This window comes from Oryx dammah, unplaced genomic scaffold, assembly GCF_014754425.2.
Source record: "Oryx dammah isolate SB20612 unplaced genomic scaffold, SCBI_Odam_1.1 HiC_scaffold_12, whole genome shotgun sequence".
Lineage (NCBI taxonomy): Eukaryota > Metazoa > Chordata > Mammalia > Artiodactyla > Bovidae > Oryx > Oryx dammah.
Genome location: NW_024070196.1, coordinates 63,908,940 through 63,929,809, shown reverse-complemented (window position 1 = coordinate 63,929,809; position 20,870 = coordinate 63,908,940). Strand labels below are relative to the sequence as shown.

Genomic DNA, 20,870 nt, shown 5'->3' with positions numbered 1-20,870 from the left:
CCTGGCCTGATTCCAAAGGCTGCGTGTGTGAACACTGCCCGCTGTACCTGCCTCATTTTCCTGAGCTGGGTGACCTTCCTAAAACCTAAAGAGCGCTTCCTTCTCCCTCAAGGGAAGGGGTGGGGCAGGGACCCGAAGTGGGGTACTGGTGTGCAGAAGGCTCAGATTAGCCAGATCTGTAGGCTTCCCTGGGCTTGAGGGTCAGGCTTTAGAAGCTAGGCTGTACTTAGCTTCTCTGGGGAGAACCCATAAGGGAGTTACAAAAACAATGGCACCAATGACGCTTCTAGAAAGGAAACAATCTTCAGGCCTCTCAACAGGACTTGGCTGAATAAACTGTGGTTCTTCTCTCCTAGGTCTGCTATGCAAGCAACTCAGCAATTAATGCCCTAAGGAGCAATATGTGGTTGACACAGATTAATATGTCTGAGTGAAAATGTTAGAGAAAGAAAGACGGAGCCACTGAAGGGGATGTATACCCACGTTGAAGAGCAGAGAACAGTGGGGCTGGGCGTGCGGGCATCTGGGTTCTTGCCCTAGCTCACCTCCAATGAACTGTGGGACTCGTTTCCCATCAGGGATACAGGGAACCAACTCAACCAGACTGACCATAACGGTCTTGTCAGCTTTGATGTGTTAAGTGTGAGCAAGCCATTTCCATAGAACTCTCTGCATCCTTGAAGATGCTGTGGCCAGGGGACCAGGAGGAGGTTTATAAGCAAGTGACACGGCTGGGAAATCTAGGAACAAGAAAGGCGTGACATTTAAGATTCCAAGCTGAAAACCCATCGCCCCAATGGTGAGCCTGGTAGGGGAGTGTGGAATCCGCATTTGGGATTCCCCACATGGAGCAGGGTACCTCCGTATCCACTTTCTTATTCCACCAACCTTCGGGGTTCTTGCAATTGCACTTTTACCACACCTTTCATTTGGGCTGAGCAGTGCCGCCTCCCGGCTGCTCTTTCAAGGGTGGGAAGGAGTGTTGGATCAGATCACTCCCCTATTTTGAAGAGTCAGAGATGGGGGAGCAGTCACTGACAGCTGCACTCTGGCCCCCAGAATCAATCGCAGGTCAGCAAACCCAGCCAAGACATGAGGCTTCTCTCTCTAACCCCTGAGAGTTTCACTGCTTTACAACAGAAAGTCTTTCTCTCCCTTCTGTACCAACTTCTTCATCCCTCCTTTCCTGGGGCTGCCCTGGTGGCTCAGTCATAAAGAATCTGCCTGCAATGGGAGAGACCTAGGTTTGATCTCTGGGTTGGGAAGATCCCCTGGAGAAGGGCATGGCAACCCACTCCAGTATTCTTGCCTGGAGAATCCCCATGGAAAGAGGAGGCTGGTGGGCTGCAGTCCATGGGGTCGCAAAGAGCCAGACACAACTGAGCGACAAAGCACTCCTTTGTTGAAACAAGAAACAGCCTACCTAATGAAAAAGCAAGCTGTGCAGTCGGTTCAAGCTCCAGCTCTTCCCCATGCTAACATGTTGTAAGATTCAGGAGAGTGAAGAGAGTGACTGCTCTCACATCTCCAAAGCCCAGCACAGTGTAGGTGCTCAATAAAAATCAATGCAGCTTCACAATGTAATCAACAGAGAAAAAAGGTAAAATAAATTTGAAACAGTGAATTGTCATAGTCATTGCCATAAAACTCAATGGCGACAATGATAAACTTAACGTCAGTCTGCGCTTATTCATTCATTCCATCAAGTATCATGAGCACTTCTGTGCTAGGCACTGCTCTAGCTGCCGGAGGTAAGCAAGATGAACACAATATGCGGCCTGATGGAGCTCACCACCCAGGCCAGGAACAGCCTTAAGGCAGTTAAACACAGAAATAAATAAAATTATTCCAGATGGCAATAAGTACCCTGTGGTTCTGCGAAAGTTGACCTCTTTGAGTTTCAACTTCTTCATCTCCAAAGTTAAGATGCTTTTACGCTTCAGGCTTCTAATGAGGATGGCATGGGATGATTGATGTGGAATTGCCTAAAATTCCATCATGAGTCAGTTCTTCCCAGTAAAGCACTGGAGCCTGACCATCGTAAACTCCCTGCCATGAACCAGGAGCTCCTAGGCTGTTACTAGCCACCAGCCACGGCCAAGAGCCCCTTTCCCACCACTCTGTGTGAGTCCCTGCTCTGTGGCACCAGCCTCTGGGAGTCAACCGGAAATTCCTTCGATTATCTGGATGTTTGCTCCGTAGGTGTCACACATCTGTATGATGGACGCCTGGGAAAAGATCATCTGGAAGCCATCTCTCCCAAAGCTAGGCATCTGGACTCCAGGGATCCTTGGGCATCGGGGACTAATCATGCCGCTGTGCTTTCTGCCATAGCATCTCCTAGGGCCCAACACAGACCTGGAGCCCAGTTGACCGCTCCATCCACGATTTCTGAGTGGCAGGATAAACACAGGAAGTGTGTGGTCACGGTCATACCAGCCAAACCCTTAACCGAATCCTGGACCGGAAAAGAACTACAAAACAATAGAAGGAGGGGAAGGAGGAGGAGGGAGGCATCTGGATCCTTTATTTTCAGGCTGCAATTAATCAGACAAAGGGGAAGCGAAAAGGCCAGGGGTGGTAGACGCATTTAATGGTAGCCTCCCTCCTTCGCTTGTGACCACTTCTAAAGGTACAAGAGAAAGAGTTGTGGTTACTCCACTTCCGAACTACGTGACCTGGGGCCTCAGTTTCCATGTCTGTGAAATGGGGGATAGTCCTACCTTTTCCCCACCAGTATGAAAAAAATGTGAAAATACTTTGGAAATGATGTAATCACAATTTAGATGATGAATTAAATTTAGATTAATACATCACCATGAATTAGATGATAGTGATGACAAAAATAACACCAGGTGACGGTTATTTTTTTTCATTCATTCAACATAACACGGTGAGAACTTTTTCTGTACGAAGCACTCCTGGGTGCTGGAGGTACAGAGGTGGGCAAGAGGTAGTCCCTGGACAGACAGTCTTAAGGCAACTAAACAAAGAAATAAATCAAATTATTCCAGATGACAGGAAGTACTATGGTGAAAAAGAAACAAGAGATCTGATGGACAGTGAGTGGGGAGGGGGAGGCTATATTAAGTGGGAGGAGGGCTCAGGAAGGGCCTGTCTCAGGAGGTGACACTAGAGCTGAGACCTGGAGGAAGTGGAGGAGCCAGTCGTGCAAACAGAGGTCCCAGAATAGCAAACTCGAAGTCCTGAGGTGGGAACAGTCTCAGATGTGTTAGCGTTGTTGCCGCTCTTGATGTTGTGTTGTTCTGGGGAGACAAAGAGGAATGCCTGGCCGGGGAGCGTCATGAGATAAAGATGGAGGAGGTGATGTCAGTCCTCTAGGGCCTTCTAAGTCACAGTGAGGGTTTTGGATTGCTGTACTTTGTACCGGATGGATGCTCACTCTAGCTGCTTTGTGGAGAGTGAGTTGTTGGGGAGCGAGGCTGGAAATAGGGAGACCAGTGATGGAGTCGATGCATGTCTGCTGAGAGAGGGCAGTGCGTGTGAGCCCAGACTCTGCTGAATGCTTAGATTTCACAGCTTTAATCTCCATGGCAACCCGGTGAGCTGCAGGTCCTTACTATACCCATTGTACAGGTGAGAAAACTGAGGCTTTGGAGATGTTGAATAGCTTGCTTACAGTCATAGAGCCTTAACCCTAGCCCTAACCTTAGCTGATGTAAATGGTGGAGCTGGAATTCCAGCCCAGGCAGTCTGACTCCCGAGCCCATGTGATCCTGGGTCTTAACCATCAAAGGCCCTTTGAGTCCGAGGGCAGAGTGGGAAGGGGGAAGGGCTAAGTCCTTCCTGAGATGCTGCCTCTCTGGATGGGCCCCTTCAGAACCACCCCTCTCTGAGCTGCTCCCTTGAATCAGAGGAAAGCCCCTAGATCTGGGTCTGCCCAGGGTGCCAATGCAAGTGGGAAGTTATTCCTCCAGGTGCCATGAATTTTTTTATTTTTAAAAATACCTTTAACTGAGACATAATGAAGGGCAGTGCACTTGTGAAGGGCGTTAATCGTACGTGTGCAGATAAACGGGTTTTTCACATGAAGACAACCATGGAACCACCACCTGGATCAAGAAAGAGAGCATCTTTCTCACCCACCTGCGTGCATGCTCAGTCACTTCAGTTGTGTCCGACTCTTTGCGACCCCATGGACTGTAGCCCGCCAGGCTCCTCTGTCCAGGGGATTCTCCAGCTGAGAGTGCTGGAGTGGGTTTCCATGCCTTCCTGTGGGATCTTCCCAACCCAGGGATCGAACTTGCGTCTCTTATGTCTTCTGCGTTGGCAGGTGGGTTTTTACCACTCACCACCTGGGAAGCCCTCTTGCCTACACCCAGAACAATTTTGAAGGGTACAGTTTATGCCCCAAGCACAGCATGTCTCTGCCCTGTACCAGGTTTTTCTAAGATCTCCTACCTCCCCAAGGAAGGAAGACTCACTGGAAATTCCAAGTGACTCCCAGAGCCTAGGCTGGAGTCCTTCAGGGCAGAGCAGTACCAAAGCCCTTGTCAACAGACCGAGAAGTGAAGAGGGTGGCTTGGTGAAGGCCCAGGTCTCTAGAATGATGGTGATTTAAAAGTGACTCATGTAAGCATTTCCATGCATATCTCATCTCTCAGCAGTGGGTAAGGCAGGAGGTCTCCAGTATTATTACAAAGAAGCCTCAGTTTCACCATCTGTAAAATGGGCGGTGGCGGGGTGGGGAGGGATGAACCTGATGAAGCCGAGTTTCCTGCAAACTCAGCAACCCTAAGATTCTCAGGGTCAGGAGGAAGTGACAAGTCCACCCAGACAACATTTTCTTCCACCAAATGAAAAATCAACCTCTCAGATTCCTCTCTCACCTCCTCAAAATCTGACACTGGAGAAGTAGCATATGCTTCTCGTCCTTCTCCAGGGAGGAGTCTCTTCAGAGGATAATTTGTATTTACAAGCTGCTTTAGTGTCAAACAGACTGGGGTTTAAATTCTAGCTCTCTCACTTACCAGCTGAGTGACACTGGGCAAGTCACTTCACCTCTCTGAACCTCAATTTCCTCATCTGGAGATGGAGATGGAAATGGCCCTTACCACAAAGATCTCTGTAAGGATTCAGTGAAATGATGAGAGGAAAGTGCTTGGTGGGTGCCTGGAGGATTCTGGGTGACCTCGAGGTTAAACCCCAAGTTCAAGCGCTTAGCATCTAGTCCGTTAAACTCCCTGCAGCCTCTACCCACAATTGCTACATTAATATGACTCCGTTCCTCTTAGGTTAATATATGTATTATTTATAGGGCTTTATTATGTGCTCAGAGGGCTCCCCTGAGAAATATAATTGTGCATTGGGAGGCAAATTTGAATAATATTTACAATTAATTTCCATCAATAAAGCAACACACCAAGGCCTCTGTGCAGCTGAAACGAGCTCTGGGTTGGTTTCCCACTAACCACTCCCCGGAGAAAGCTTGGGTAGCTTTTAACTACCTCTGGAGTAGTCCGCTTCTCTCAGGCTCCACCTTGGCTCCCACGGTCCAGGCACCAGGACATTCACCTGGATGCGGTAGCAGCCTCTAGCTTCCCCTCCAGCCCCTCTCTAACTAGTCCTCCCGGGCAGCCCTGAGCATCAGGCATCCTTTTATCCTTTTTTTTTTGCCGGGGGGCTGGGGGTGGGGGGTGGGGCAGCGCACCACGTGGCATATGAGATTTTAGTTTCAGACCAGGGATGGAACCCACGCTGCTGCATTGGAAGCACCAAGTCTTAACTACCGGACCCCCAGGGAGGTCCCAAACTTCCTTTTAATAGACAGATCTGAGTCACCTCTTTACATATGGCTTCCCCTCTCTTCGTCCCACCTGGCCGATGCTCACTGTCCCCCAAAGTCACCCTGCTCCCTCCCACATCACTGCCATTTCCTCCACCTGCAGCACCCTCTCCAGCACCTCCCCACCGGGCCAGTGCCTACCCATCCTTCGAATCTCAGGAGTCTCTTCCCCGGGGGCTCAGCAGTAAAGAACCCACCTGCCAGTGCAGGAGACGTGGGCTTGATCCCTGGGTTGGAAGATTCCCCTGGTGGAGGAAACGGCAACCCAGGCTCCAGTATTCTTGCCTGAAGAATTCCACAGAGGAGCCTGGCAGGTTACAGTCCATGGGGTCAAAAAGAGTCAGACCTGACTGGGCACACAGGTGCCGCCCCTGGGGAAGTTTCTTGGCCTTGGCCAGGGTCACATCCTTCTATAATATGTGGGTGACCCTTACTATGATTGCTTTCTCTTTGGGGTATTTTTTTTTAATTGGCTGGCACTACTGTCCAATGAATGAGCTAAGAGGACAGAGACTGTGAATGTCCTGACCATCCCCACATCCCCAGTGTTGACCACAAGGCCCAGCAAAGAGGGGTATTAGATGGATGCTTGCAGAGCGGGTGAGTGGGTGGACTCACACATAGATGGTTACGGAAATGGATGGGTGCCTGAAAGGATGGCTGGATGAATGTGCAGATGAGAGTGTCTGTCCTTGGGTGGGCCAATGCACGCACTTGCAGGGAATCCTAGTTTCTAGTCCCCTTTCTGCCTCGGCTGTCTGTGTTGTCTTGGGTAAGCCACTCACTACCTGTCTTATATCCTTGGTTCCTAGAAAAATTACATGAGCGGAGGGAACTTTTTCAAGATCCGGATTTCTTGTGGTCCAAAATTTGGGGAATGGGAGGTTGGGAGCTGCAGGGGTTCTCTTGCCATCTCACAACATAGCCGTGCAACTCTGGACAGCACATTTCATCTCTCTGAGCCTCAGCTGGCATTCCATGAGGTGGGTGGGGGAGGCAAGGGGCAGGACCCTCTAGCAATGAGAGTTCTCACGCTTGCTTCGGTCTGTTTATTCAAGAGAAACATTGTCTTCAGAAAGGAAGCAAGCAAACCCCCTACTGAATTATTTCGCGGTCAGACGAGCTGCCTCCCGATTTCCCCTTGTCCTGGATAGCAGCCCCAGTAGCAGCTCTCCAAAGCCAGAGCATGTCAGAGAGGAACGGAGAGGAAGGCCAGGACCAGGAGCTGGGAAACCACTGACCACACCATCCTAGCCAACACACCTCCTTTTGCAGATTTCTCCAAGGGCAGCTCTTGCAACCTCAGCTCCCTCCTCTGTGAAACAGGGAGGACTTGGTGGGGATAAGCCTGAACGGCCCTCGAGGCTCTCATGATTGGATTCTCTCTTCTCCCATCCATCCTGGGCTCTGCTCTCCAGGCTGACCCTGGGGTCCAGCTTAAAGCAAACTCCTCCTTTGCCCGGCGCCTGGGTCCAACTCCCCTTCTCAGACCCTCCCTCTTGTTTCTCTTCCTCCTCTCTCCCTCCCCCTCCCTCTCCATCCTCCCAAGGGCTGAAGAAGCTGGGAACTCTCTCGGGCAGCAGACCCAGTTCCATTTACTACTGTGTGACTCTCATCAAGTGGGGTCCACAGGCCAAACCTCCTTTTCTGCACCCCCCACTCAGGTCTGATGGTCCTCTTCTGACAGGGTCGTTTTTGAGGGTTTGATGAGATTCTGGGCCAGATACACAGTAGGTGCTTAATAAATGCCAGATCCCTTTTCTTCATCATTGTTCTCCTTCTCACTTCTCTCCTCCCTCCCTCCCCCACCCACCCACCCCCCACCCCGTCCTCAAACAGCATCTTCTCTTTTTATCCCTCTGCCCACAACCCCATGCCCTCTCCACCCCACCCCACCACACCCCACCCAGGAGGCAGCGCTGCAGGACCCACTGGGGGGTCCTGGTCCTGGAGGGAGGGCTCTCGGGCACACAGCGCCGTGTCAGCCACCTGTGGAGTAATTCAGGTGAACGTGCTGTGTGAAACACAGGGCCTTTGAACATACGACCAGTGGGGACCCTCAGAAGAAGCTGTAGGGACAAGACTGAAAAGGTTGTCATGGCTGCACTTAAGCATTTGACGGTCAGAACAGGAAGACTGATGAGGCAGCCAGAAAAAGTGAGGCCTGGCTCCTAGGAGGAACACAGCTGGTTTTCATTTTGCTCCTGTTCATCAGCTTTTCCAAAGACAAAATGATTTCCTGGCTCCCCCGGCCTGGGCTGGCCTGCACGCAGCCCAGAAGGAACAAGAAACTGAGCCCCAGCAAATAGTGTGGCCCTCCCCAAGTGGCTGGTGACTGTCTCTGGGGCCTGGAACCCCCCTGACTCCATCTCATGGCCTGGATTCTTCACTGTGAAGTTGGGTCGGTGGGGAGTGGGTGACAGGGGCCTCTGGGCAATATTGAAAGCTCCCTTCGCTCAAGCTAAGTGCAGACTGCTTGAAGCAACTGGAGGCCCCAGAAGGGTCAACTCAGAGCTGCCTTTCACAAGCGCAATGACCCAACAGAGTGAAGGAACAGTTTGTCTCTAAATGAGGTACGAATCCAAACAGCCCGTGGCCTGGGGAACTTGCCCGGCGCTGTGTAGACGTTACATCTGTTCATTGCATCTTGTTGGAGAAATGGTTTCACAACAAAGAAACTTGGAAGAGAATGGAATATGGACACTCGGAGGCCAAAGGGTCCTCCCTCCAGGCTTCCCTCCCCGCCGCCCTCCCTGGAGAGCTGAGTGGGGTGGGGCGGTGGGGAGGGGTGTGTGTGGACACAGGAGGTGGGAACCAGGGTAGGTGGATGTAGATGGGTGCCAAGGGAGCTGGGAGCCAAGTACATTTTCTCTGCCACTTTGGATCATTTTTGAAAGCTATTTGCATAGCTGCCTTTAAAGCCTTTAAGATGTTAACATGAATCTGCTGAGGGATACGCATACATGAATGCTCAAAACCCTAAGCCTCTGTGGCCTTCTTGGAGCCAGACAGACCTAGGTTCAAGTCCAGACTCTTAACAGAGATCAGCTGGGCATCCTTGGGCCAGTTACTTAAACTCTCTGAACCCCAGAAGCCTCGTGCATAAAAGGGAAGTGATAATTGTACCTAACTCGGGGCTGGCTGTTCGGGGCTGGCTGCCGTGAGGGATAAATGAGATACACATGTAAAGTGCTTAACATAGACGTGCTAAATAAATGTAGGTTACCAGGACAGCGTAGAATATTCTCCGAAGAGGCATTCTCCATGACAGAACAGCTCTGTTCTTTTCTCGAGACCCTGCCCCCTGGCTGGCTCTGTGACGCTGGGTAACTTCCCCACTCTGAGCATCGCCTTTGCAGTTTGTAAGTGGAATACTGGAAAAGACAGTGTGACCGCCCACAGGAGGAGTCCTGGGCCCAGGGCACCCCCACCCCCACCCCAGCCCAACCCCCGCTGGGCCCACCCCACCCCCACCACCCCCCAGGCCCTGCATCTCAGGAGCGCAGTCCAATGAGCCAGGCTCCAGATTCTGCTTCTAGAGGGACTGGGCCCCCCGGAGGCATCTTTGGCCCTCCCAGGTTGCTTCCTGCAGCTGATTTTGGGCTAGCCCCCAGCAAGGCTCTGAGGACATTGAGAAAGAAGAGATCCCACCCTCCACCCCCACCCACCATCCACCCCCTGCCCCGAAGTGTCTTCTTCCGAGCATCAACAGCCAGAGTCAGTGGGTCAGGAAAGAGGGAGGAATTGCCCTGATGGAGTGAGTAGGGGGCTGCCCACCTCGAACCAGCCCCAGGGGAACAAATGCAAAGTGAGGACAGGGCTTGGGCAAGGGGCTGGCAGCCTGACCCCACCCTCAACACAGCTACAGCCGGAAGCACCATTGCCCTGGAGGGTTCTAGGGTGAGCTGTTTCCTGTCACACGCCCTCTGAAAGATCTTTTCTTTCTCCATTCCTTCCCCAACAAGACCCAAGTCTTCGCTGTAGCCCTGTAGCCCTTCTCTTGCCCCCATTAAAAAGCCCCATGCCCCCCTCAGGACCTGTTGTCTATCTTTCCAGCTGATCTGAAAGTCAAATGCATGGTCCGAGGAGTTTCTGTGCTCATATGTCACCCTCTCTTCCCAGGTGACCTGGAAAAGGTGTGTGCATTCCAACACGCCCTAGACCTGAAAAATGGTTTAAGAGCAGGATTTCTGGCCAGCTATTAATATAGGGCTCTATCTACATCACACTGGTTTGGCTCTGACCTCCTCTCCTTACACCAGAAACGGGCCTTGCAAACTGTCTGTGTCGTGCCTGGAACGTGCTCAGGTAGGTAACTGAATCCCTCTGTTTTATGCCCAGCCCAGTTCATGGCAGTGCTTTAGAAAATTCTCCCTCTTTTGCTTTGCGTTGGTCAAGGCAAGTCTCCGAAGATGTACAAAATACAGGTCCAAGCCTAAGCACCACAGCATGCTGTGCCCACCACGCCCCTGGAGGAAAGGCGTTCCAAACCCTATATTCCCAGCTCAAAAACACTGCTCAGCCCCACGTAAAATACAGTGGGCATCTGTGGGTTGCCCAAGAGGCTCCTGTTGTGGTGTCCAGAAGGCATAGCTTTGAGTCTCCAAGGTTGGGAGTGTCCACTGTTGAGGAGTGGGGAAGGTTCCTGCCATGGTCTCCAGAAGGTGTAGCTTTGAGCCTCCTCCAAGGTTGGAAGCATCCACTGAGGGGATTTCCGGGCGAGGCTCAGAGCATGCCAGTCTCCCTCTCGTTCACAGATGACATCTTGGTAAAGCTCCTGTGGCTGGGGTAGGAGGAATGCCCTGTGTCCTCACTCAGGGCATTGACCAGACGGGAGAAGAGGGCCACCCTGAACTTCTTGAAGTCCTGACCCATGAAGACGTACAGGATGGGGTTCATGCAGCTGTTGGCGATGGCGATGGCGGTGGCCAGGGGCACGCCCAGGCTGAAGACGGAGGGAGGCACGGAGCCACGACGGAGCTCCAGGAGGTAGAAGGTGTGGTAGGGGCACCAGCAGAGGAAGAAGGTGACGATGATGGTCAGGATGATCTTGAAGGGTTTCTTGGTCTTGGCCAGGCGGCTGCGCTGTAGCTTGTAGACAATGGTGAAGTAGCAGGCGGTGGTGATGAGGCCCGGCACCAGGAAGCCGCAGAGGAAGCGGGTGACGGTCACCACCATGTGCCGGCCGGAGCCCACCGGGTCCACCTGGGGGTGAGCGGGCCACGGCGAAGAGCTGGCGGCCGACAGGCTGAAGTTGTTAAAGCAGGATATCTTCCCGTGCAGGCGGGCCGTGTCCCGGAAGACGAGCGACGGGGAACTCAAGAAAAAAGCCAGGACCCAGATGACCAGGCAGGCCGTGTAAGCGAGCCGGACACTGCGGTGGTTCTGGGACCAGACGGGGAGGAGCACGGAGACGCAGCGGTCGAAGCTGATGACGGTCAGCAGGAAGACGCTGGTGAACATGTTGTGGATGAGCAGGAAGTTGCTGATCTTGCACATGGCCGTCCCGAACACCCAGTGGTAGTCCAGGGCGGCGTAGGCGATGTGGATGGGGAGGAAGACGTTGAACAGGAAGTCGGCCACGGCCAGGTTGAGGAACCAGACGGTGTTCACCGTCCTCTTCATCTTGCAGGTGATAATGACGATCACCAAGCCGTTGCCCAGGATCCCGAGGAGGCAGATGATGCTGTAAACCACCACCAGGAAGATCCTGACCACTCTGCCTTCCAGGGGAGATAACTCCTCCAGAACCACGATGGGTTCCAAGTCATCAGGGTAGTCCTCGTAGGAGGCGTTGTAATCCACAGCCTCCATTCTCTGCCAGGGGAGACAGGGGGCGTGAGGGGAACTCGGATTAGAACTGGCTTTAAAGGGCTTCCCTGGTGGCTCAGTGGTCATGAATCTGCCTGCCGATGCTGGAGATGTGGGTTCAATCCCTGATCGGGGAAGATTACACGTGTGGAGGAGCACCTAAGCCCCTCCACCACAACTACTGAGCCTGTGCTCTAGAACCCGAGAGCTGCCACTGCCGAGCCTGCAAGCCCTAGGTACCGAAGCCCGGGCACCCTAGAGCCTGTGAGAAGCCACCACAGTGAGAAGCCTGTGCACCAACCAGAGAGTAGCTCCCGCTCGCCACTAGAGAAGAGCCCACACAGCAGCAAAGACCCAGCACAGCCAAAATAAACAAATTCAGGAAAACAAAGAGCTCCTGGCGTTGGCTGGGGAGGAGTGAACACCAAACAAAAACACTGCACCTTTAAAACACTGGCTGAAGTGTTTGGGCTGATGTGTGCACCGATTTATCTATCACGAGGAACTATAACCAGCAAAATGTATAACTGGATTTAAGAGGGTGACCACCACCAGCGAGACCAACAGTGTCCTCCCTGGCTGTGAGCAAGACCGGCTGGGTGGCTTTGCTATTTTATTTATTTGACAAACAGCTCGCAGGCACCTACTATATACCGGGTACTATTCTAAAGGGTTGATGTATGCAAAGTCCTTTCATCCTCATAACAACTCAGTGAAGTGGTTACAAACCCCACTTTACAGATGAGGAAATTGAGGCACAGAGAGCTTAAGTTATGTGCCCAAGAGCACAAAGCTGGGAAGGGGCAGTCTATGAGTCAGGGCAGCTGCTGACGCTTAGCTTCTGGGCCACCACGTTTTTGCTGCCTCTCTCGGACCCTCCCTTTTTCCTTTATAGTCTAGTGGGAGACAAACACTCATCAAAAAAAACCCTCCAATTGTGGAAAAATTGCAGTGATGCTAAGTGCAATGAAGAGGTACACAGTGCTCTGAACCTGACTCTGACCAGATTCCCAAAACCCAGGGGACAGCTGCACCAACAGCGCCCCTGCCTCGTCCTGACCTCCCACTGCTGCCCTTTGGAGAGAGGAGTTCAGACCACAAGGGCCCCTCACCGTTTCACTGTTACATCCACAGCTCTCCAGTGGTGGTCCCTGGCCGGTCAGCCCCCGAACACAGCTGGAAACACCTGCAGGGCAGAACAAGGCGCAGCAGTTGGCTCTCCATCTAAGAACCAGAGGTCCGGTGGACCCAGCGCCAGAGACAGAAAGTACCAGTTACTCCCGCTTTACAGAGGAGGAAGCAGAGACTCAAGAGATGCTGAGAGGCGGGCCCAGGGTTACCCAGCTGGCAAGTGGTGGAGTCTCATGAACTCAGATCAACAGCTAGACCCTTCATCCCAACCCCCATCTCCCCCGACCCACCCCCACCACTGCAGCACATCTGGTCAGCCTGCTGACTGTGTGACCTTCCCCTTCCTTACCTTTACCTTGGAAGTAATAGCGTTATCACTACTGGCATTTGTTGGGGAGGCTCGAACAACAAACAGAAAAAAACATTGCACCCCTAAAACGCTGGGTAAGGTGTTTGGGTTGATATGTGCACCGATTTATCTATCACAAGGAACTATAACCAACAAAACGTTTAACGAGATGTAGACATCAGAGCCAACCCAAACCAGGGCAGAAACTGCACACCAGCAGAGTCAATGGGCTTGAGGCCTCTGACCTGCAACTCTGAGCTTCCCTGTGGCCACATCAGAAAGGGTAATGTGATCCGTGGTAGAACTTCATTTATGGAGATGGAGGAAGCAGCTTAGGGAGTAACGTTGTTCCCTAACCCTGGATTCTCCTGGGCATTTCTCACTGGGCAGGGACTTTGCTGAAAGGCACGTGACAGAGGCAGTGGGTAGCAGCACTGGCCGGGGCTCATACAGCATCCCCGGGGTGATTTCCCACTGGCGGCTGCTTGTGGGGGCCTTGAAGGCAAGGGCAAGGGCAATGGGGTGGACAGCTCCGTGGGAAGATCCAGAACGTGATGACAGTCTGGGCTCTCAGGATTCAAAGTGAAGGCTTGGAGAGCTCAGAGAGGTGGTATTGGGACTCTGAATTCCTCAGGCAAGCAGCGGGAACCCAAGAGAGTTTTCACTCAGGATCCTTGGAAGTCAGGCTCTGGAGTCAGATTTCCCAGCTTTGTGGCCTTGGGCAAGCTGCCTCACCTCTCTGAACCTCAGTTTTCTTACCTGGAAGCTACTGATATCCTTGTAAGGCTGTTGCAGAGCACAGTGGCATATAAGGAGTTCTAATGACCTGCCTCTGGAGAAACCTGTGTGCAGGTCAGGAAGCAACAGTTAGAACTGGACATGGAACAACAGACTGGTTCCAAATAGGAAAAGGAATATGTCAAGGCTGTATATTGTCACCCCGCTTATTTAACTTATATGCACAGTACATCATGAGAAACACTTGGCTGGAAGAAGCACAAGCTGGAATCAAGATTGCCAGGAGAAATATCAGTAACCTCAGATATGCAGATGACACCACCCTTATGGCAGAAAGTGAAGAGGAGCTAAAAAGCCTCTTGATGAAAGTGAAAGAGGAGAGTGAAAAAGTTGGCTTAAAGCTCAATATTCAGAAAACTAAGATGATGGCATCTGGTCCCCTCACTTCATGGGAAATAGATGGGGAAACAGTGGAAACAGTGGCTGACTTTATTTTTTGGGGCTCCAAAATCACTGCAGATGGTGACTGCAGCCATGAAATTAAAAGACACTTACTTCTTGGAAGGAAAGTTATGACCAATCTAGATAGCAAATTAAAAAGCAGAGACATTACTTTGCCAACAAAGGTCCATCTAGTCAAGGCTCTGGTTTTTCCAGTGGCCAAGTATGGATGTGAGAGTTGGACTGTGAAGAAAGCTGCTGCTGCTGCTGCTGCTAAGTCGCTTCAGTTGTGTCCGACTCTGTGCAACCCCATAGACGGCAGCCCACCAGGCTCCCCCGTCACTGGGATTCTCCAGGCAAGAACACCGGAGTGGGTTGCCATCCCCTCCTCCAATGCATGAAAGTGAAAAGTGAAGTCGCTCAGTCATGTCCGACTCTTAGCTACCCCATAGACTGCAGCCCACCAGGCTCCTCCGTCCATGGGATTTTCCAGGCAAGAGTACTGGAAGGGGGTGCTGAGTGCTGAAGAATTGATGCTTTTGAACTGTGGTGTTGGAGAAGACTCTTGAGAGTCCCTTGGACTGCAAGGAGATCCAACCAGTCCATTCTAAAGGAGATCAGTCCTGGGTGTTCATTGGAAGGACTGATGCTGAAGCTGAAACTCCAATACTTTGGCCACCTCATGCGAAGAGTTGACTCATTGGAAAAGACTCTGATGCTGGGAGGGATTGGGGGCAGGAGGAGAAGGGGACGACAGAAGACGAGATGGTTGGATGGCATCTCCGACTCGATGGACATGAGTTTGGGTAAACTCTGGGAGTTGGTGATGGACAGGGAAGCCTGAGATTCATTGGGTCACAAAGAGTCGGACACGACTGAGTGACTGAACTGGACTGAACTGAACCCACTCCAATATCCTTGCCTGGAGAATCCCATGGACAGAGCAGCCTGGAGGGCTGCAGTCCATGGGGTGACAAAGAGCGGGACACGCACCCTCACACCCAGGCTGCTCTGACTCAGCCTGCTCTTCACCGCCTTGCTTTCCAGGAAGTGAGCACTCCTTCCTGTGTCTGTTCGCACCCTTGCTGATGCCCCAGGGACCCCAGCTCCACCCTCCCAGCACACCTCCTCTTTGCAGACCTTTCTTGGCTCCTCGAGGAACCTGTGTTCCCAGTTTTCAGGATGATCTGAGGTCTATGGCACAGCTGGGAATCGTTTGCCAAGCTGATGTTTTCTATCACAGTCCAGGCGGGCAGGTGAGTCTGGCCAGACTATCCCTCTTTCTGCCCTAGGCTCCCCAGGAGCCCAGGGAACACACAAGCTGTCCTGGCTCCGCTCCCAGATTCCTCCTGTCATCTCCAACTTGTGCCCTTTTGGGACCACGGAGGAGGTGGTGGCATGGGGGGGAGCCTCCCTATGTCACCCGACCAAGTCGCCTCCCCATCTCTGAGCCTCAGTTGTGCCATCTGCAAAATGGGACTGATAGAAACCCCTGCCCTACCGACTTCTCAGGACCACTGGGAGGATGAGTTAAGGCCCTCCAGCTTGTCCCAGGCTCGGCGAGGACGACAGGGAAAGACCCAGGCAAATCAAGGTCAAGGTCCTGGGAGGTCTGAGAGCTCTGTTTTGTGAAGAGACAAAGTGTCCTGAAGCGAAGCAACTAAAACCTTCTCTTTTTTTGGCCGCACCGCAACTTACAGGATCTTAGTTCCCTAATCAGGGATCAAACCTGGGTCCTTGGTATTAGGAGCACAGAGTCCTAACCACTGGACCATGAGGGAATCCCCTAAAACCTTTTTGACCAACATATTTGCTACGCGGCACCTGCCAAAAATCAAAATCACTCTCTTTAATTTCCTCTACAACTTCAGACTCAGCCCTGAAACCAGGCTCCTCTCTCCAGGAAGGTTTCTCTTGGTGTCCCGCCACCCTCGTAGAGTTCCCCTCCCAAGACCACCAGTATGAGGCCTTGCACCAAGGCCACAGAAGTGGAGCCCAGAACCAAGGTCACCTCTGAAACTGATTGAGCCCTCTTTGTAACCGTTGCCAGAAGCCCCCCCGATCATCACCAGCAGATTTCCTAACCCCATATTAAGCAAAAATGCCCACCCCTGTACTCACCCTAGAGCACCCTGAGCAGTCACCTAATGCCACCTTTCCAGCAGGAATTTCCTTTGTCTTAAGGCTATAAAATTGGCTACTAACCCACCAAAAGCGTCGGCTCTCACTTGAGCTGGCCCGCTGTTCTCACGGTCAGCTCCCCCTGATCCGTCAGGAGGTCAGCCCGCTGTGCTCGCAGCACCCACGTTATCTCTGCTCTTTGTTCTTAATAAACTCACTCCCTGATGAAATGCTCTGTGTCTGGAAATTCTTTTCCAGACTGCCACGACAACCCCCACCCCCTGTAGTGGGTTAAATCTTCCCTTTAAAAAAAAAAAAGATACATTCACCAGAACCTGTGAATGTGACCTTATTTGGAAAAAGGATCTTTGCCGATATAATTGACGTAAGGATCCCAAGATGAGATCACCTTGGGAGAAGCTGGCCTCTAACCCCAAAGACAAGTGTCCCCATGAGAGGAGATGACAGAAGGAGATTTGACAGGGGAACAGAGAAGCCATGTGAAAAGGGAGGCAGAGACTGGAGGAATGTGGCCAGGAGCAGAGGGATGCCCAGAGCCCCAGAACTGGGGGACACAGAAGGGACCCTCCCCAGAGTCTTCCAAGGAAGCCCAGCTTGCAACGGCTCGACTGCAGGCTTCTGGCCTCCGGAGGCACAAGCGAATGTGCATTTTGGTCGTTTTAAGCCATGCAGTCTGCAGTAATCTGTTACAGCAGCGCAGGATACTAACACACCCCCGTTCAGGCTCCCAGGGCACCCGGCTTCCTACTCCGGGGCTCATGGTATTCATATGATTATTACTGGCTTTTACACACAGCATGTTAAAAAGCAGAGATATCAGTTTGCTGACAAAGCTCTGACAAAGCTATGGTTTTTCCAGTAGTCAAGAATGGATGTGAGAGGTGGACCAAAAAGGAAGCCGAGTGCTGAAGAATTGATGCTTTTGAACTGTGGTGTTGGAGAAGACTCTTGAGAGTCCCTTGGACTGGGAGGAGATCCAACCAGTCCATCCTAAAGGAAATCAATCCTGAATATTCATGGGAAGGACTGATGCTGAAGCTGAAGCTCCAATACTTTGGCCACCTGATGCAAAGAGCCAACTCATTGGAAAAGACCCTGATGCTGGGAAAGATTGAGGGCAAGAGGAGAAGGGAGTGATATAGGATGAGATGCTTGGATGGCGTCACTGACTCAATGGATGTGAATTTGAGCTAACTCCAAGAGATAGTGAAGGACAGGGAAGTCTGGCGTGCTGCAGTCCATGGGGTCGCAAAGAGTCGGACCCGACTCAGAGACTGAACAAAAAACAACACACCTGACTGGATTGCAAGCTACCTGAGGGTGAGGACTGGTCTTATTCAGCTCTGTGTCCAGGTCAGGGAAGAAAGTGGGCACCAAGCGGGTCCTCAGGATATTGCGATGTCCTCATGGTCTCCCCCTGTGTGTGTCGGCGTCCTAATCACCTCTTCATAGAAGGGTATCAGGCAGATTGGATCAAGCATCCCCCCAGTGACCTCACTTGATGCTAATCGCCACTTTAAAAGCCCTGTCTCCTGCAGAGACCGGACATGTGGACACAGAGGGAGAAGAAGAGAGTAGGATGAACTGGGAGAGCAAAGCAGACATATATACACTACCGGGTATAAAATAGCTCGCAGGAAGCTGCTGCATAGCACAGGGAGCTCAGCTCAGTGCTCTGTGATGACCCAGAGGGGTGGGAGGGAGGCTTCAGAGGGAGGGAGGGATGTATATATCCAGTGGATTCACTTCTCTGTGCAGCAGAAACTAACACAGCATTGTAAAGTAACTACACTCCAATATAAAAATATATTTTTTAAAAATAAAAAATTTTAAGCCCTGTCTCCAAATACAGTCATGCTCCCAAAGTACTGGGGGTTAGGACAGCAACTTAGGACTTTAGGGGAGGAGATGAGATTCCAGCCCACAACACCTCCACAGTTGTCCTTTACTGTTAGAACTTAACCTTGCCATTTGCTGTTCTTCCAGTTCGCTTCCTCTGCACTGGGACTGCCACCTAGAATGTACAGAGAGCACCTTCCTGAAAATCCAGAAAGACTGCAACCCCGGCAGAAAAAATGGGCTAACGATCTAAACAGATAATGTTCAGGAGGGAAACCTTACAGGAGGCGTTAGACAAACTGATGAACAAGGAGGTGCAAATGAGAACCACCGAGAGGACTAGAAAGCTGGGATGGAGCCCTCGGGCTGGCAAAGGCTCCAGGCCACGCTGCGGGTGCCCGTGAGCCCCTGCGTGCCCCCCAGCCCCAGGAAGAATCATGCTTCCAGATGCCCGTGTGCGGGATTTGTAGGCGGGTGGGGGAGGCATGCCTTATCTTGGATTCTTCAGGAGCAAACCTCACATCAGCCTTCCTGCAAACGTGATTATTAAGGAAGTGTTCCAGGAAACCCCAGTAAGTGACTGGAGAAGTAAGATTGGGAAAGGGAGGAGGTCGGTCAAGGGGGCAGCGCCAGGCAGAGGCCCAAGGAAGGTGGCCTTGGTTCAGGGCGGGGTCAGGAAACAATGGAGGTCGCATTCCGGGAAGCTGTTTATACCCCTCCATCCTGTCCTCGGAGGGGCACCATCCCAGGCGCTGCCTGCCCACTGAGGGCAGTCCGCTGGCCGAGCCACAGGTGCAGGCTGTCAGGAAGCAAGAGCCTTGTGCGCTGTGACACTCAGGGATCCAGGGGTCTGGGCAGCGCACACAGGCATCTGCTGATGGCTGGAAGCTGGAGGCGGCTGACGTCCAGCTGTTGTGGGAGAGGCTACGTGCGAAGAGGCAACGTGGGAAAGCCCCAGAGCTAGGCAGCTGTTAGAGGCCGCAGATTAGCAAGTGTACATACAGCAAAGGAACGCCCTGCATCTTAAAACCACCTACCCAGATAGCGCGTAAGTACACTGAAAACACGCATCTAAAAGCAGCCAAACAGTAACACAAAAGAACAGGGCTGAATAACAAGATACACTGTGAACAGATTAGAGTGCCTCGCTGGGAAGGCACAGCGAGAAGGAACTGGGGACAAAGGAAATGAAGGAACATTAGACAAGTGCGGGGGTTTCCGGAAGCCAGATGAAGGTGGGGTGGAAGGGTGTCATTATGGCAGACTTCTCTCCTCTCCTGAGGTCCAGGAAAACACAAAGCAAACAAGCAAAACACCCCAGATCCCTGCCTGGGGCAGTGAGCAGCCCATGCCTAGGTCATTGAATCCCTCATGAAGCCACACTGGGCAGGCCCAGCAAGCGGCTTTGGCCCTGCCTGGGGCCCTGAGAGCCCCTCCATGCCAGCCGCCTCCAGCAGGCCGAGAATGAACCCAGACCACGCATGAGAGGGATAGCATCAGCCCAGTCCAAGCTGGGACCGGATGGACCAGGCAGGAGATTCTGCAAGTTTGGTCCTGCTCTCCCCACCGGCTGGGCCAGACCCTTGCTGGGGAAGTGTCTGTGGTGTGGTGAGGGGGCAGGGTGTTAGGCCGTATCTATTTCCTCCCACCACAGAGAGCAAAAACCTCAGGCAGATGTTTCTGGCTTTGTTTTTCTTAAACAAACACGTGTAGAGTCCTCACCAAATTCCAGGCATAGGTCTAAGCGCTGTTACAGATGGGGAAACTGGCCCAGAGAGGTTAGTAAGGTGCCCAACCTCACACAGCTGGCTCAGCTCAGCAAGGTAGGTCCAGTTCCTCGAGAGGAAGCTCCGAGCCTGCTGACCTTCCAACCCCCACTCTCTTTCTTTGTCCACTGCCTCGCCTCCTCGGAACATTCCAGAATCCTCTGGGGGTTGCCCTGGTGGGATCTCTCAAGAACCCCCACAGATTCGGGGTGTGCCTTCTGCACATGGAGCAAGACGAGACTCCAGGCCCCCAGGATTGTCCTCTGAGCCCCTCTGCCTCTAGGTAATGGCCCTAATGGGAGCGCATCACATCCCAGGGGTCACATCCTGCGTGCCTCAGGAAAAGCCCTTTGGAGGCGGGGCTCATGCATCCACCCATCCTTCAGGGACCTGTGGAATCCACTGCTCCCTGGCCCTGGAGAGGAGGCCGAGGCGCTGTGGGCACGGCTCTTCTCACCTGGAACCCCCGCCACCCCCGAAGCCTGCACAGCCACTGTCACCTGTCCAGATTTACCGAGGGGACGCCCGAGGCCCGGCACCAGTGGGCGAAGGGGGACTTGCCTGCAGTCACACACCCGGTTAGTGGTAGGGCAGGGAGTTGAACCCTGGTCCTTAGGAGTCCCCCCAGCTCCTCCAGCTGCCACCTGCTGGCCTGTGTGCCCTGGGCTCGGGGGACAGCAGGGCTGAGAGGCATCTGGGCAGCAGGTGTGGCCTTCTGCTTCGTCTCCAACCCCTGCTAGAGTCTGCAGAGGGCTCACTCCCTTTCTGTCCGAGTCTGGGTCTCTCCCTGCTGGTTCCTCAGTCACCCTGTCTTAGTCTCGCTCCTTCTGTCTCGCCTTGTGCTTTT

General features: G+C 52.6%; 1 protein-coding gene across 2 annotated transcripts in view; it reads right to left on the bottom strand.

The window, feature by feature from the left end:
* Positions 1 to 9,532: 9,532 nt before the first annotated feature.
* CMKLR1 (chemerin chemokine-like receptor 1) overlaps positions 9,533 to 20,870 on the bottom strand; it is a 41,628-nt gene continuing 30,290 nt past the window's right edge. Inside the window, exons 2-3 of one of the 2 annotated variants that reach the window (XM_040250959.1) lie at positions 12,730 to 12,803; positions 9,533 to 11,623 (exon numbers count right to left, since the gene is read on the bottom strand). In XM_040250959.1, coding sequence (XP_040106893.1) covers positions 10,532 to 11,620 — 1,089 coding nt within the window. In that variant the 5' untranslated portion in view covers positions 11,621 to 11,623; positions 12,730 to 12,803 and the 3' untranslated portion in view covers positions 9,533 to 10,531. The remainder of the gene's footprint in view (positions 11,624 to 12,729; positions 12,804 to 20,870) is intronic. The other variant, XM_040250960.1, reaches the window with a different exon arrangement.